This window comes from Drosophila simulans, chromosome 3L (assembly GCF_016746395.2).
Source record: "Drosophila simulans strain w501 chromosome 3L, Prin_Dsim_3.1, whole genome shotgun sequence".
Classification (NCBI taxonomy): domain Eukaryota; kingdom Metazoa; phylum Arthropoda; class Insecta; order Diptera; family Drosophilidae; genus Drosophila; species Drosophila simulans.
In genome coordinates this window covers 20,498,369-20,515,594 of record NC_052522.2, presented here as the reverse complement: position 1 = coordinate 20,515,594, position 17,226 = coordinate 20,498,369, and the positions used below count along the sequence as shown (strand labels likewise).

The 17,226-nt window shown below is 41.8% G+C and overlaps 1 protein-coding gene across 4 annotated transcripts in view; it reads left to right on the top strand.

Annotated features, from left to right (window-relative positions):
- Positions 1-17,226, top strand: part of LOC6738923 — a 42,167-nt gene that overhangs the window by 19,406 nt on the left and 5,535 nt on the right. For 2 of the 4 annotated variants that reach the window (XM_016169156.2, XM_016169157.2), the window contains exons 3-10: positions 6,598-7,371; positions 10,664-10,800; positions 11,965-12,152; positions 12,216-12,319; positions 12,388-12,630; positions 13,070-13,200; positions 14,359-14,541; positions 15,700-15,729. In XM_016169156.2, coding sequence (XP_016032754.1) covers positions 6,598-7,371; positions 10,664-10,800; positions 11,965-12,152; positions 12,216-12,319; positions 12,388-12,630; positions 13,070-13,200; positions 14,359-14,541; positions 15,700-15,729 — 1,790 coding nt within the window. Of the gene's footprint in view, positions 1-5,677; positions 5,745-6,597; positions 7,372-10,663; positions 10,801-11,964; positions 12,153-12,215; positions 12,320-12,387; positions 12,631-13,069; positions 13,201-14,358; positions 14,542-15,699; positions 15,730-17,226 lie in introns of those variants that run through there. The other 2 variants (XM_016169155.2, XM_016169154.2) reach the window with 2 other exon arrangements.

The window sequence follows — 17,226 nt, the reverse complement described above, 5'->3', positions numbered from 1 at the left end:
TCCCCACCTTCATCCTCTCAAGACAGCAAATTTGAGGCATTTTTCTGATGTAAATTTAAATGGAAAACAAATTACTGTGCGGAAAAACAATTTTCCCTTTAAATAACACGAGGCGTAACATTATTTCGCACCACGCACTCAAGCTCGTGAGGAATTATGCCCCATTGCCAAGTGGTTGGGAAAATCTTTTCCTTCCCATTTCCCAACAACGGCAGATGTGAGCAGACATTGTGAAGAATGTTTAGCAGCTACAAAATACAAAATACAAAATACGACAACGCCTCGGTCTCCATCCTGATTTGAATATTTAGCATTGGGAGAATTCTTTCAGCCACCATCGCCATTTGCTAGGCCTTGTCTTTAATGTTTTGCGAATGCACAGGAAGAAAATATGTCCTCGAGCTGACATAAGTTGCACTTTTCCCTACGCTAATAGCAATACATTTAAATCTATACAAATTTGGTCATAAATCCTTGTATGCATAGTATTTATGTGCTGGTCAATCCATTCAAAATATAACATTTTTAGGAGAAAACATTGTTAAAAATGTATTATTTTTAATAAATATTAAATAATAACTTAGTTTCTGATTTAGTTTACTTAACATTTGTTTCATTCATTAAGCAAATAATGCTTTAGTTGGGGATTCTTAGAAATATTAACTTACAAAAATGCTTATAAATATGTTGCAAGCATCCGAAATATTAACTGGTAGTTTGTATCCGACTCTCTATTTTTTATTCTCCGTGCGCATTTCATGCATGTGGGTCGCGCATCCTTGAATGTTTCACAGCTTACAAATCCTTGGCACGCACACCAGCAGGAGCGTCAGGCTCCCGTCATCAGCTTAGGCATTGTGTTTGCTCCAACAAAGGCAAAAGTAATTCATGCAATGCGCCCGAAGAAGAATCAACGCACACATTCTGAATATTTGCTAAGCGAAATAATAATAACAAAAACTTTGGTGGCATGAAGCGGAATCAGGCGGAGATGTGACGACGATGAATGGTTGATGGTTCACGAAGGAGGACGAAAGAGGACGAAGGACGCGCCGATGACAGGCCTGACAGTTATGTCGAGGGCTGTCCTTTGCCCGTGTGCATGCATAGCTGGGCATTAAAATTAATGACATATGCACAAGATTCAGTGCCAAGCTCCAATAGATTTAAACGCATATCAATCAAAGGCTTTCCAAATTTGCCGAGGGCTGTACCAATATTTACTCGTCATGCTTGGAATACACATATATGGGAAATCATTCAAAAGTAATCAATGCATTCGAGTGGAACAGCACGGCGTATGCTTGATATTTCACATATAAACTAGCCCACATCACGCTCTCTAAATTTTTAATTTAAAAGCCAGCGGGCTAGTGGTCGTATTTTTCGTTTATTAAGATTTTATTTGAACGCGTATGGGCTGTGTCTTTTTTGTACACAGATCTACAAACTGTTGGACATATTGGTCATGCATTATTGAATTGAATGCGGTGATTTTGTGGGTTCAAATGAAATATGAATTGGATCTTTTTTGGCTTCCCTTTTTCGTTCGTAAATACCGACCGAACCTCGAGTGCCTTTAATTATTCATTCCCTGTGTGACCCATTAGTTAGGAACATAGTCGCATGCCCCTCATTAAATACCCAATGTGTCTGTTCCAAAATCTCATTGAAGCCCTCCATTGAAAATCAAATTTCCCGCTTCCTGTCCTGCGTCTGTCACATTAATTAGCCATTCCACATCGAATGGCAGTCCGCCCCTAAACTAAAAACTAATTAAAAAGCCGTGTCATTGGAAAGGACCGACGTCGCGGGCATCAAGCTATCCCAAAAATCGGTGCTAATCGAATTGTTGAAACGCAATGAAACGAATGTCATTGAAGACCGAAAGAGTCCACAACGGCCACCCAAAACCCACTTCCATCGCAGCCAATTCAATTCATATTCATTCCGGCCATCAAATGACGGCAAATGACAGCGAACAATGAAATCAAATTAAAATACACTTTAACGCCGCGCCGAGTGAATGACAATCAAAGGCTAAACAATGGAATGCCAGCGAATCGATTCGAAAACATTCGGCCCGGATGACTGAAACGATTTTGAATGCTCGCAGTTTTTATTGCCGAGTGACAGCCGTAAGGAAAATGCCATCAATTTTCACCGAAAATCCCACCACGAAGGCTTCAAGTGTTGCGTGCTGTTCGAGTAATTAAATTCTGACATCTCGAATGGCCATTTAAGTAAGCTTAATTTGCTCATGTGCCAGCCCTATGACTTCCTGGAGTAGCGAAATATGATGGGGAAATGAAAGGGGTAAATCCAGTTAAGACCAGTGTAATGTCCAGCATATTTCTGGAAAAAATGTAAGAATGAAATAAGTAGATTTTGCTGACAATTATGTATTAACATTTATATTGATTTTTATTGAGTTCATAGTGCGTTTGTAAATGAGTGCATCTTCTTTACTCAGTGCACTAAAAACAAACATATCCTGCTCCCCTTTACCAATCGAATTTTTTCACCTTAAAACGAACAGCTCTGCCAAAAGAAATCAAGGCTTCCAGCTCTCTCCAGTTTCATTAGCCATGTTAAGTAAACAAGCACGCCCGCAAACAGAGGCTCTCAAATAGGATTCGGAATCCTGGATTCGGGATCTCCAGCATTCGTGCCACTAAGCGGCTTAGTGAAAGTCCTTTGGAAATGGAAAAAAGCAACGCCAAGGAGTATCTGCATGTGAGAGCCTTTTTTGCGAGGGAACTTGAGATGATGAAAGTCACTTTGGTGTTTAAATAACTTTGACGCGCTTTCTGTATGCACACACACATACACACACACATAGAAACAAACTCCTGAGTGGCATTTCCGGTCGTAATGGCGAACACATTGCCAGCGAAAACTTTGATGACGTGAGCTTGAGTTTAACGTGCCGAAAAGAAATTTGACTTCATAGAAAAGGGGCAACTTGGGATTTCTGGGAATATGTCTGTGTGCGCTTAGCTCGTTACAATTTAGCCCCATTGCCAACTTTCGCGTAACCCAAAAAGCGAGTCTCCAATTTACGTCGACCAACTTTTCAAGTTGTGCGATACAATTTGTCTCGTCTTATATTTCGGGGCCAAATTGCTGCAATTATCATTTGGCATTTTGGCTTGCGAATCGCAGCGCTAATGAGGCGTCTGGGCCGCCATTGAATGCATTGAACCACAGCGGCCAAAACGCCCTCGCATATGCAACAGAATTTAAAGCCACACGAACACAAATGCAATTTGTGTGCGTGTGCAGCTGCACTTCCCTTTCCGCTGCGCCATCGCAATGCCATATGGAAAACGCCGTGAAGGGGGAAAATCAAAAGGAACATAGAGAACAAAAAATGAGTGACATGCACTGGGATTAAAATTGTAATCATATATCTCGGGAAATATTCAAAAAGGCTTTTTTACTCAAACGATTTTAAGTTTTCAAATCTTCCTTAGTCACAAAGGCAATTGTATTAGATATGGGTATTAGAAATAGGACAAGGATCCAGCTGCTTTTTCACTGTGTACCATAAGTCAAGCTCCATTCCGGCTTGCCACAGAAAGTTTCTGCGGATGAGCGAAGGAGCCAGTGGCGGAGCAATGATGATAGACACGATGATGACTACCGACAGTGCCAACACACAGCAGCAACAGTAACGACAACTGACACCAGCCGTTGGTTGCAAGAATTCTCAAGTCCTGCCACACTTTTTATGTGCAACTATTTTGCATATGTGAAGGTGGAGGGCGCAAAACGTGGGGTTACGAGAGTCACGGTGGGCGGTTAGGCCAAAAGGGGGAGGCACGTTCACACACACATCCCTGTGCCTGACGAAAGTTGATATCGACGCCATCCCTTTGAGATCCATTAAAGCGGTAGCAGGCTCCATATCCATCTTCTGGCTCGTAAACAGATATGGGGATGGCTATATCTGCGTGGTGTGGCTCCCGCCTGATAAGCCACTGCAGTGATGTGATGGATAAAAATGAGGAAAAAACAGCTCCTGTTTACGCTCTCTGCTCGTGAAGAATCGCAGCAAATAGCTTTGACATTGAGTTAAGACGAAGCCATTTAAACGAAAATGTTTTCCTTTAAGACAGCGCATTTGGCCGGATAGAGCTGCCCACATTAAAACTTATTAGCAATTTAATGCACGACTAGACAACGTCCAGATTTCCCAACCCCGCCAGGGGAATTACTTTAGCACTGCACGATTTTGTGGCGAGTTTCACTGACGCCAGACATTGTAATGGCCAAAATGCAGAGAGAGATTGGCAGGAGTGGCGCAGTGGCTCTCGGCCATAAAATTGTTAAAAACATCCTGCTGACCTCGCTACAATCGCCACAGGCATATTGGTTTCAGCGTAATGTGCTTGAACTTATAGTTACTATAGTAAAAAACTAATAACCTTTGTTAAGACTAAGCTATAAATATTCATGGATAATGATATGAGAGATTAAGGATTTATTAAATATTAGAAAAATGAGCAAGCATGAAAATAAACATTTTGTAGTCCATTTCTTAAATAACAGGCTTGAAATTTTATAAAAATGTGTAAAAACACGAGTCAACTGTCAGCTGTAGTCGACATTCTCGACTATCAGATACCCCTTACTAGCGGAACAGCTTAAACGTTTTTTTTTTAATATCAATAGAAATTGTAAAGAAAACGCAATAATAAATTCGAAAACATTTAAACATGATTAAAAGAATAATAAATCAGTAATTCGTTGTATACGCATAAGAAATATTCCGAAAATATTTAAGCATGATTGAAAGAATATTAAATCAGTAATTCGCTTAGGACCACATAAGCCAGCTCATTTATCTTGATATAAAAACACATCCAAAGCCAATTTGTGAAAAAAATTTTTATTAAAACTGACTTAACTGCACTTGTACGTTGGGGGACTACCAAAAATTGTCCCCTTAACTCCCCGGAAGTAACCATAACCCTCGATTCCAAATAAACCTCTGGTGTTTTCGTGTTCCATGGTGCAACAAGCTGGCTGGAAAAAACATGGGCATCAGTTTCCGTCTGGTTGCCGGCGTCATCTGCTGTCTGCTGACGCCACTGAATCTCTGCACTGAATCTGTCCCCGAGAATTCGTTTCCCCCAGGGAAAGCTCCATTGCACCCCAACCATTGGCTCGTCTGCACCATGTCTGAGCATCTAATTTAAAATTATGCAACTACTTTTATTTTTGCATTTTTTTTACTGGTTTTTTGCAATTTTTGCTCTCGCTGGCCGAACGCTATAATTTCCCAGTTGTGGCGCTCATTTACTAGCTGTTTGGTGGGCAGTGTTTTGGGGTCATGCGTTGCAAGGCCCCCGAACAACATTCATAAATCATTGGCAGAGGTGGGGAAAGAGAGGAGAGCGGTTGTTGTTTTTCTACTCATCATTATCACTGGCAAGCTGCAATCGACAGCCCCCAGGAAAACCCCTTTTTCGCAGAAAACGCCAGAGCAGCGTTGCACTGAAAACACATTAATCAATTCCGACCGACTTGCGGACCAGCCAGACCGCCATGCATATACATATATTCATTGTGTAGAGTGGATCGTGGAAAGTCGGGAAAACAAGGACAAAATGAAACCGTTACACGCTCAGCGAGCGCAACAACACGGAAAAAAGGAAATCATAAAAACTACTCGTAACTTTCCATAATGTGCAACGCGCGTGAAAATTCGTCCTTAGCCCTGCGCAAAAAAAACGCGAGTAAGTCGCAGTGAAACCGAAAAACCAAACGAAAAAAAAAATGGTTGGCTGTGTAAAAAGGCCAAAAACATGCGGATAAATTGTTTACGCTGCAAATATTTATGATTTTCACTGGTCGAAGGATTGGCCGCATCGCGAGAATTTATTTCAATGTTCGAATACGACGGCTATATAGTATATATATAGTATATACTCGTATACTCGTATGCGCAGCGATAAATATTTGCCCATAAATTTGGCGTGTAATCGGGCAGCGAGGCGTGTGGAAATTCGTTTGCCGCAGGCATTTGAATATTTTAAATTATTTCACAGATGCACCTTGATTGTTAATCTCTATGCGGAGAATTAATTAAATATTAAACTGTTCCAAGGCGACTAGATCATGACAAATAATTTTCAATTTGTGTGCAAATGAGGTCTGCTAGTTAAATAGTAGATACAAGAAAATTAATATGTTGTAATGAAAGCTGTTGCTTATATCTAAAGACCACTGTACTTCAGTACGGTTATAAAGAATAGCAGCCAAAACATTGTAACACGTTGTTGCAATACGCATATAAGCGCAGGACTTCAGTTCAAGTGTTAAATGATCCACGATTTATAAAGATTTTTAATAAAGATTTATTCAATATATGTAAAACCAGAGCAAAAAGAAAGAAAACTTGCAAAAGATCTTTGGATTCCAACGATGATTGACTGCATAATACAATGTAATAAGTAATAATTATTACAGAAATAGTATGACCAATGTCCCAAAACTTGCAAATATTTTAATTGTACTTAGTATTTAGGTAAAATTTAAGGTAATATATACAATACTAAGAACATCTTGCATTTCTTGAATTTTTTGCAGACACAACAGTAATGACATTGAAATGGCGCCAGAAATACAAAAGCAGAAAAAGGCCAAAGAAACTAAGACAACGAATAATTGCAACAAACACTGCCCCAGCAAAAGCAACAACAACACCAAACCATAAAGCAACAACAAAAGCAACCAGCAGACTGAGAGAAACAAGATGCAAACTGAGGAGGCACAAGAAATGTCTGCCAAGTGAACGACACAGAAATGTAGCTAAAATGCTGCTGAAAGTGTCGACAAGTGCAACACAATGTCGCGCAATTAAAGCAACAGAAACACCAGCAACATCCACAATGACTTCCAGCTGCAGCGCCCATTGTCAGTCGCAACAGCAGCAGCAGCAGCACCAGTTGCAGCAACCAAAACAGCAGCAGCAGCAGCATCAGCAGTCGCAACATCAACAGCGGCGACATCCACTTCCGGCGACGCTGACGCTGCTCCTCTGCCTGGGAATCAGTTTGGGCATGGCTGCCACAGCAGCAGCCGCCGGCGGAGGAGGGAGTGGTGGAGGAGGAGGTGGCGGAGGCGGAGCTGCACCCGGTTCCGGATCCGGAGCAGCTGGCTTCCCATCGAGTTCTAGCTCCATCTCGAGCTCCTTGGGGCCGGGCAAACCTGCCAATTTGCAACTGGCACCCGGCTCCTCCTCGACGGGCTGTTCCCTCGCCGAATTCAGCTGCTCCAACGGAAGATGCGTGCCACTCAGCAAGTACTGCAACAATCTAAACGACTGCGGCGACGGGAGTGACGAGCCGCGATTTTGTACACGTAAGTAGCGCCAAATCTTTAACCAACTAAGATAGGTTCATAGTAAAAATTATAAGCATAATCGAGGAAAGTAACTCCCATGGCGAACATTAAATTGCAACATATAGAGATTTCATATCATATTTTCCTACAAGAAATGTTGAACAAATATTTTCAATATACTTAAGCATATTTTTTTGACAGTGTATCAGGGGTGAAAGGTTGAGTAATGAAGCGAAGGCACCATAACAATGTGTCGAAGGTAATTATGTAAAGCGGAGCATAATGAGAGGCAACCCGAAACGGCCTGCGAAAGTATTGTTTGTTCAATTTACCAGGCAATCGATGGTTGAAGAGTGCGTAATTGAAAGAGTCGGGTACATCGACTATGGAATGAGGCTTACATACTTTCTTGCTCGATTTAAATTTGAGTAAAATCACAGACATTAAAGTCTTATACAGTGCTGTCTAGATATTTTACTATTAGCAAAGCAATGTCCTCTTAATTTGGCTTATGTTTTAATACGTATACTCCATGTCGACCATTTCGTTTCTGATACTCCCTCTTGGCATTTTATTGCGTATACGCACCATTGTCAATTGTTTCCATGCTTCTTTGGAGCCCAAGGCTGAATGTATCATGAGAATACCCTCACACCGTGCAGTATTAAGCGAATAAGGTCTGAGATCCCCCGCCAAATCGATTGGTATGGCCCTCAATGGCTTCCGCCCGCTATTCTCGTGGAGGAGAGGCAGGTACGAGCCTGGAAGCATTCAAGCTTGTCAAACCCCATGACCGTCCGGCAATCATCTCCCTCCACTGCATCCATTCACTGGCCGCTCTTGTAAACACGGCCTTCATGTGTAAATGTAATTAAGCACTCCCCACTCGCACATGGAGCACCACAGTGATTGGCAACCATCCCGATGAGCCACCCACTCTACTCCCCATTGGCCCTCATAATGGCGGCGAAGTGAACTTCTCACTTTTGCCAATTGGCTGCCAGCAAGCCCCATCATTTTCATCCCACTGCTTCTTCCGGGATGTCCTGCTCCTGCCTGCTGCTGTTCCAGCTGCTGCAGGGCGCGCCATGTCAAGCGTTGATGAATTTAATTAAGTATTTTTCAATGACATTCAATGAGACGGGTGTCCAAAGTGGGCGGCAATCGCTGTGTTGAACAAGGACAGCGACAACTCGTGGCGTTTTTAATTGAACAACGAGCTTATCGACTGGGTCACATATATTTGCACTTGTTTGTTGAAGCCAAATGGAAAAAAAGGGAAGTCTCATCTTATATGTACATATACCCAAATACTCGTGAGACAAGCGTATACTTTGGTTGAAAATTGGTTGAAAAATGTTTCCGATTCTTCAAAAAATGTATATATTCTTTAACACAATCATTAGCGAAATTGACCTGGTCATGTCCGTTTGTGTGAACTATAAAAACTAGAGTGCATAGACTAGACTAGAGTAAGTCTAAGCATCCATATTTTAGTGACGCAGACCAACATACCCCCTCCTAAAACTGTCACCTGTTTGTCGAGGAACTCCCTTGTTTTATTTAGAAACTGTTGTAAAACTCTCACTAAATCCTTGACTCAAAGTTGCTAAAAACTACTTTCATGAGAAACGAATATTTGTTCAAACACACAAAGTGCAAGTTAGGTGTCCTTGTAGAGTATGAAATAAATGATTTCTGGGCGAGATTGCTGATTAAATTCGTAATATTTCTTCATTATTGAGAAATTGAATTTATCGAATTTATTACCTGAATTATTAAATAATAAATTCTGTTTTCATTTAATTAAGCCAAAATAGTTTTGCCGCAAAGCAAACAAAAACTCCGCGGCTGATTACCAAAAAGTTGAATTAATTGGTGCTGACTCTTATCTGCCGCGTAAAAACTATAAACTAATGACTGTTGCCAGTGATTAGTTATCATTGCACCAACAATTATAGACACACCCCCGCCAAATGGAAAATGGCTTTCATGCATGTCAGACAGATTGACAGCATGATAGACTGACAAACTGGCAATCAGGCAGGCAATCGAACTAGAAGCACGCCTACAGCGAGCGAAATTGATTTCCCCAGCAATCCCATAATTATCTAATTGACTATTGATGGCTGAGCGCATAATAAATTTGATTGAATGCCCAGAGAGCAATTAGAGCACAACAACTAGCAACACTTGAGCAATTTATTCCGAATCGAATTATTTTATCCCGGGGGCTGTCTCTCCGTCCGATTCATATGCATTTTTAATAAAACTAATTGAAACGCCAGAGGAGAAGAGAATCGTACTGAAAGGAACCAAAAGAAATTGCCAATTTCTATGCAAACTACTTTTGCTATGACTCTCACTTTACTTTCGGAGACAACTACAAAGGGCAGGACTTAATGCCATATATGCAAATCGCACAAGCATAAATCATTCCGGTTTGTGGTTATTCAATTATGAAAAGGATTTCCGAATTCGAATACGTAATCGAGTGAAAGCTGGAAAAAAGTTGCTGTATTTGCCATTCGCAAGGCGTAAACAATTCAATTGAAAAATTCTCAGAATAAAAGCAAACAAAAATAATATTGAAACTTGCACTTGATAACAATTCCAATTCAAATGGAATTTAAGATAGCTTGTTTTGCCAGTCTTTAAGCTCAATCAACTTCATTTGTGCATCGAGTTTTAATATAAACAATATACTGAAGAACTACATTCCAATGTGAAATGGAAGAAAACTAAAGTAAACCATTGTTCAACAACAGTGAATTAGAGCTAACTAGATTTATTTAAAAATATTTGAATGTAACATATATGCAATGAAGGAATCCGAAGTTAATGTTCAGTAAACTAAATACTTAGACAAGGGCAATCTGAAACCAAATCAACGTATTAAATCACATGTAGTCCTTAAGATAAAGTTGAATAAATTTACCACAAATTGTGCGGCAAACATTTTCCACCCTCCTCCGAAATGTGAATACATTAAAAGCTGAGTACCTTAAATTATTCACGTAAATGGATTAGTTTACTTTGCGTTTCAATCAGTTTGCATATGAAGTTAATGCTATGTTAATTTGATACTTTGTGTTAGCATCTGCCTTGGTCTGCCGATAATTTATGGCGTGACAAATGCCATTCCCCACGGCCAAGTCCTGGGTGATAATCGGGGCATCCCCTGCTCCCCTTTTTGGGGTTTTTGGGGAGGAATATCAGTTGCGGTTGCCTGGCAGCGCGTGGGGCAAACAAACTAATTGCCGAACCATCGCTAATTGCATTTAATATATGTATATATATATACTTGCAGGCTGCAATCGCACCTACTACGGAGACATTGGACAGACCTACGCCCTGGAGCTGCACCGCCCCAAACAGGATCGCGTGCCCTTCGTGTGCGTGCTCACCTTCACGGCGGCAGGTGGACAACACGGCGATGTGGTGCAGGTGAGTCAGATGCCACTATGGCTTCAAAGTGACCCATAAATACTTTTAGTCAATGGGTCATATGGAACAGTTCTTAAAGCATTCCTTGTTATTATCGCATACTCTTAGTATGTATGTACATTCAAAATGTATGTAGATTCTGAAAATATTTTGATTATTCGATCAAAAAAGGAAACACACTTTGTCGTAACACATAAACAAAATCATGATACATTTTATGTTATTTGAATTTCTCTCAGTGCATCGAGGGTTGCTGAGGTGAAGGGGGAGGCCCTTCTGCATTCGCCATTGCCTTTCACATTTCATTTTGTAACGGGATAAACTACGCCATTAAAAGATAAGCACTAACAAAGGCGCTTGTAGGAGTGGGGAGGGGCGGGTTGATGGGGGGGGCTACGATTGGATGGTGGGCAGTGGGTTGCAGAGGCAATATTGATTTCAAAGCCACTCGCCGGAGCGTAGCAAATCCGGCACAACACCCCTATTTTGGGGCAGGGGGCGGCGATGGAGAGCAAGTGCCGGCGCCTGTTAGTTATTACGCCACTTCACACCTCCAATTGGAATGAAGGATGCTGCAGGAGCCGACGGAGTGGGAGGAACAGTGGAAGCAGCAAGGAGAAGCACCCGGCATCCAGCCAAAGCCTTTGGCATGCTCGAGTGCGTCCCAAGAGCATTCGGCACTGATATCGACTGAGCTACGAGCACTGACCGAAACTTTATTACTGACACCCTCCCTTCGGCACATCCGGCGAATATTTTATGCCCAGCAGAGCGACTATATAGACTAGATTCGGACGGCTGTATGCAATAGGGAGTCCTGCGAACGGTGCTTCTTCCCAAATCCTTCATATAATAATTGAAAAAGGAACAGAAATTGCACACTAAGTTTTGTTTCTTCACCAGAAAACTTACAAATCCAAATCAATAGTTTGATATTTTATATAAAACCATTCCAAAAAGTATTAATCATATTACATGATAAATCTGGGAGCATGTCTCGTTTATGTTCCTCATTTGGTGTTGACACTGTGATTTACTGTGATGCAATATTATTATAATTAAGCAAGTCAGGAAGTACCTTTACCCAAATGGTCATTGGGGCACCACAAATTAGAGACCTACCCCACAACACGTCTCTTACGTTTATTGTGCGAATCGCCCTAGGTAACCCTGGACAGCTTCACGATTGGCAGGTTCACCTCGTACGTCCATGAGGGTTGTCCAGATGGATACATGCAGATAGCGGAGTCGGCACGGACGCCCATCGGCGGCATGTGGTGTGGCAGCTCCTGGGGACCAGTGCTCTTCTACAGCGAGACTCGCTCCCTGATATTCACCATCCGGCTGAACAGGTGCGTCCCGAGTCCGGTACATAATTAACTGACCCGATTCATGTCTATAAATACCATCCACAGACTGGCGAGGGATCAGAGTGGCTACAACTTCGACTTTCGCATCAGATACAAGGTTTTGTCCAGGGACAGTTCGGTGACCCGCTACGGGGGCATTAAGCTGGCAGGTGCGTGCGACCGCAGGGATTGGAGTCGATTCCAAATCCAACCCTAATCCTCCCGTTTCTCTTCCCAGAGCTGGCCCAGTGGCACAACCGCAGTAGCTTTCTCAATCAGCAGCAGCAACAGCAGCAGCAACAACAAGGCGCTCCCGGTATCCTGGAGGATTTTACTAACTCCAGTGGAGCCCGTTCGGACCGCTATGGCCAGGACTTTAGCCTTTTCAGCGCTTATGCCAACAACAAGACCTTCATGGCCTCACTGGAGAAATCCTTGGCCAAGGACGAGCAGAACTACACGGAGCCGAAGTACTATCTGGGTGAGTTGGGGAGAAAGGCTTAAATGACCTTTGGATTTTTTATTTTAAGACTGATTAAAACGAATGACATTTAGTCTGTGGATGAACCAGTACATACGTAGTTTGTAAATCTTAACTAAATTTAAAGGATGTCTCTTTGGAAAGGATATCTTTTCAAGAAACCTGCATCTCAAAGTACTCATAATACATGTTTCGTTTTAAAATATTTATTAAGTTTCTTTAGAGATGAACAGCAACTTATAATTATTATAATAATAATTTTTATATATTTTTTAATATTATTAAAATAATATATTACACATTTAAGGAAAGCAATAGTTAAATTTTAAAATTAATTTCCTCCACATGAGTATGCACTGGACACGTCCCCACAGCGGAATGTCCTTAATGGCTAATTGAATATTATTTCTGGCTGTGACATCTGCCTTTCGCTTTCCAGGTGACCTCATACCCGGAACGTACTGCTCCAGGATCTTCAGCGACTGCGACAAGAAGCCGTGTCGCCTGCAGTCGCCCAACTTTCCGGGCATCTATCCGCGCAACCTCACCTGCTACTACGCAGTGCGACAGGTGAGCAGAGAATAATTAAAACGAAATTAAACTCCTGCCAGGCAGTCCAATGTTCAGGGGCTACAACCCGTGCCAGGCCAAAAAGGTTAGGCACCTCCTAACAACACAGGGCTTTGCGGACTGGATTCTTCCTCCTGGGTCATAAAAATACACCCTGCCTTATTTTTATTCATGCCACAACAAAGTTCAAAAATCAAGGGGGCACGGCAAAAAAAAAAATTAAATGGCAATTTACATTCCAAAATAGAATGGGCTTTTATTATAATTGACTGGAGGAGCAGAGACTGCCGTCTGAAGCGTTCCCAGCCTCCTTGGCATTTTTAATATGTCTGCTCCTGTTCGTCGGGAATCCTCCTGGCAGGACGACTCGTTGCCATTGGCAATCAACTGTTAAAGGTCTCACATACTGTGGATGTCCTTTTAAAATTACAAATTGTTTACGGGCTCCCCTGCCTTTGTGTCATTGAACTTAATGCGGCTATATTCGGGAGTCACGTAGATCAACGTCATGGGCGAAATTGGCGTATACAAAAATAAGTCAGCTTTTCAGGATGTATTAAAGTAGCTTATAAATGAGAGTTTATAAACGAAGTATTGCAAACAGGTTGCAATATAGTAAAAACAAAATGTTGTTATGCTCTACTGAAAGATTAAAAATAAATGTCCGAATTTAAGCAGCTATAATAAAAATAACTGATTTTTTTGTTATAAAAAATATGCATAAAATGAATTAAAAAGGTTTCATACAGTACAGGCTAATCATTTAATTATTCTGACATGCCCAGATGGAATCCTGATTAAAAGTATATTTTGTTATATAATTGATATGGTCGGGAAAGCTGCCTTCTATCTATTACATACCTTTCAACGAATATAGGACTCCCTTTTACTAACTTTTAACGCGCATAAATACTTTTTTACAAACGTTTTACGTTCTCCATGCGTCCCATAAATCCATTTGAGTTCAAATCCAATGTAAGGCTCAAGGATCAATCACCATTTACAACACCGACCAGAAAATTGCGCAATTTAAATGCTCCAATTAATCCTCCCATTCCGACTCCTATTCCGATCCCCACAAAAGGAATGGCGCTGTCAAACAAAACATTCTGTGCGCTGCGGCTCATTAATTTGCATTTAATTCTCCTGTCCACACAGCACGACGTGCCCCATGGCAAACACGCCCTGATTCTAGTCAAACAGCCCAAGGGCAATCTGGTCTGGATTTCCACCCAGGAAACGGCCGCGGCGAACAAAATGGCACCGCCACCGAGTGCCAGCGACAAGGATAAGAAATTCGAGCCGAGGCTGAAAACATGGAATGACTGCGACTACATTCAGGTAATTAAATCTGCCTTTAAATGCACTTTTCTCCTCCTTTTCTCTATCTATCTGTTTCTGTATCTGTATCTGGAGCTAAGTATATCTCGCCTTTATCCCGTATCTGTATCTGTATCTGCAAATGTCCCTGCGATGAACTCCTCTGTGTTTGCGTTTGCCAACTTTAACGAGGGAGTCCAGCATAAAAATTACTTCCTCTGTTGGCCAGTGGCCGGCAAACAGGGCCAATGGAAATATTCGGACGGAGTGGATGGGTGGGCGGAAAACTGGTGGAAAAACTGCGCAAAAAACGACGAATTGAAAAAGAAATGAGCAAAAATCTGAAATCAGTTGTTTGCACTCCCCTTTCCATTGCAACCGCACCCCTGCGGACTTTTCCCCTGATTTTCCACTGTCATAGCCCCGGCATTGTGTCTTCCGATGGCCATGTCCTCGTCCGAGTACCAGGACGAAGTCCTCCGTCCGACATTGCCTTGAGCACTCGATAGGCTCCTCTGGCCAGTCGCGGGAAGTGTTAATTTCGTGGCGTTTCTTTTTGTTTGTCTTCTAGCAGGCGGAGCGGGATGGAGCTCATCCTGGACTTCTGTCCATGGAGCCTACAACTTAAAAGGGGCAACTTTTGCATGAGCTCTTAATGAGCGTTGTGTATTCAAAATGAAGCATTAATGGGGGATAAGCCGGCAAAATGTGAAATATGAAGGATACGAAGTGTGGAGATAAGCTGGCGAAAGGGATATGCTTGAAAGGAACGGCTCCGAGAGTAGATTTTAATAATGGCGCCATAATAATGTTAAAAATAAAGAGGCTTTGAAAAGGAAATACGTTTAACTGTGCCAAGAATCTTCTATGATTGCTATTCCCTTGACCGTTTTCATTTAGCTTAATTATTTTCTTAATACTCAAAGGAATGCAGATAAAGTTATACTTGAAACTGGAAAAAGTTTTGAAAAATAAGGAAATTTTAAAATACTACTGAGAGAAGAATTACTTGAATTCTTCCAACATTTTCTTAGGAGGTAGTATCTGCCCAAGAAAATCCCTACAAACTTTTCCTTTTAAAAATCACTTAGTTTCTCAAACTGCACCAAACTAGAAATTGTTATAAAATTCGCTAAATCTGAAGTACCTATAAATGTATGTATGTATTTTCTCCAATAGGAAAATGTAAAGCCCAAATGGAAATCCACGGTAATGCAAAACTAAAGAACATTTCTCGCTCAGTTCAGTTCAATGCGACTCAATTCAAAACTCATGTTGCCACCAATCAATTTTAGTCGTATATGTACATAGTTAGTGAGCACTTGACCTCTGGCACCCTACCACCCACCCACACCCCCTTGTTCACTCTCTCTCTCTATCTCTCTATTGATCCACCCCACTTATTAGCAACAATTATTTGCCATCTTTCGCTGTTCAAGAACAATTAATCAAGATAAATGTATGCACTGCCCCCTGGAAGCCCAGCAAACCAACAACAAATCAAAATGATCTGGGTAAATCGACATCTATGGAATATCTATAGACTAGATAATATATTCATTAGCACACACGCGAGGGGAGGAATCTGTCATTGGATTTATATTAATGAACACTTGGCACGCACATCATAAATCGCACACAAAGGAGGTTTGCGTTCTGAGGTCTGGGGTCTGAGGTCTGAGGACACCGAGAGCCGAGGACATCAAGGACATTAGTGGACGAACGTGCCTGGGTCCCATGTAAATAATTGCCCCGGGCATTCATCATACAGAAAAGCAGAAGAGCCAAGGATGCCACTCCTGATGGATTTCCCACTTCCGGGCTCCATTCAGAGCGCTTTAAGTTGATCCGCCGCAGCGGTCAAAGACATTCCATCCCCCTACACACCATCTGCCATCCAAAAGTGGCGGATGGGGATGGGGGAATCCCCAGTAAAACGTTTTGACGATTTCCGTGTCGAGGAATTTTGCTTTTAGTTGCCCATTTAGTCATCAGCAACTATTCAATTTAGCTTCGCAACAAAATCCCAGCAGGATAAGGAAGGGGAGGATGACCCCTGTGCTCCAGATCCCCACAGTAATTCCCCCATTAAATGCTCGTTCTGGCAGCAAGCCGTGCCAATGCCTGCCTCCTAACCCGTAGACCAAGAGGGCTAACCCCTTTACTTTTTGCTTATTCAGTCGGAAAGCAATCCGCTCGGACGTTAGCGCCATTTGCAAGCATTTGCCTGCACTCTGCCTACACATTGTCCTGCTTCTGCCATTCCCACCTCGTTTTTTCCAACTTTTTGTCTCGCGCTCTTAAGCCAAAATGTCCAAAAGTGCTGGCCATTTTGGTGCGGCATGTGTGAATAATCGCCGGATGCGAAAGCCTCGCTGCCTGTGATTCACGAAAGGAATGGGACACTGGGCAATAGAACGAAAGTACACACATGAAAAAAAATTCCATTCGAATGTATTAAAATAAACGATCGATTTGTTAAATATGTTCTGCATTATAGAATTGCATATAAATAATTCAGTCAAATAAACGGTGCTTGCGGTGTTATTTCAAAATGCATTGGATGCACATAAAATCCCTAATGAAATGAAATCACCCAAAAATGTGTACATCATATTAAAACCGACGATTTTTCTCTGGCCTATATATATAGACCAAAAAAGTAAGGAGCACCATAAGGGAAAATACGAGTATGTATCCCCCATA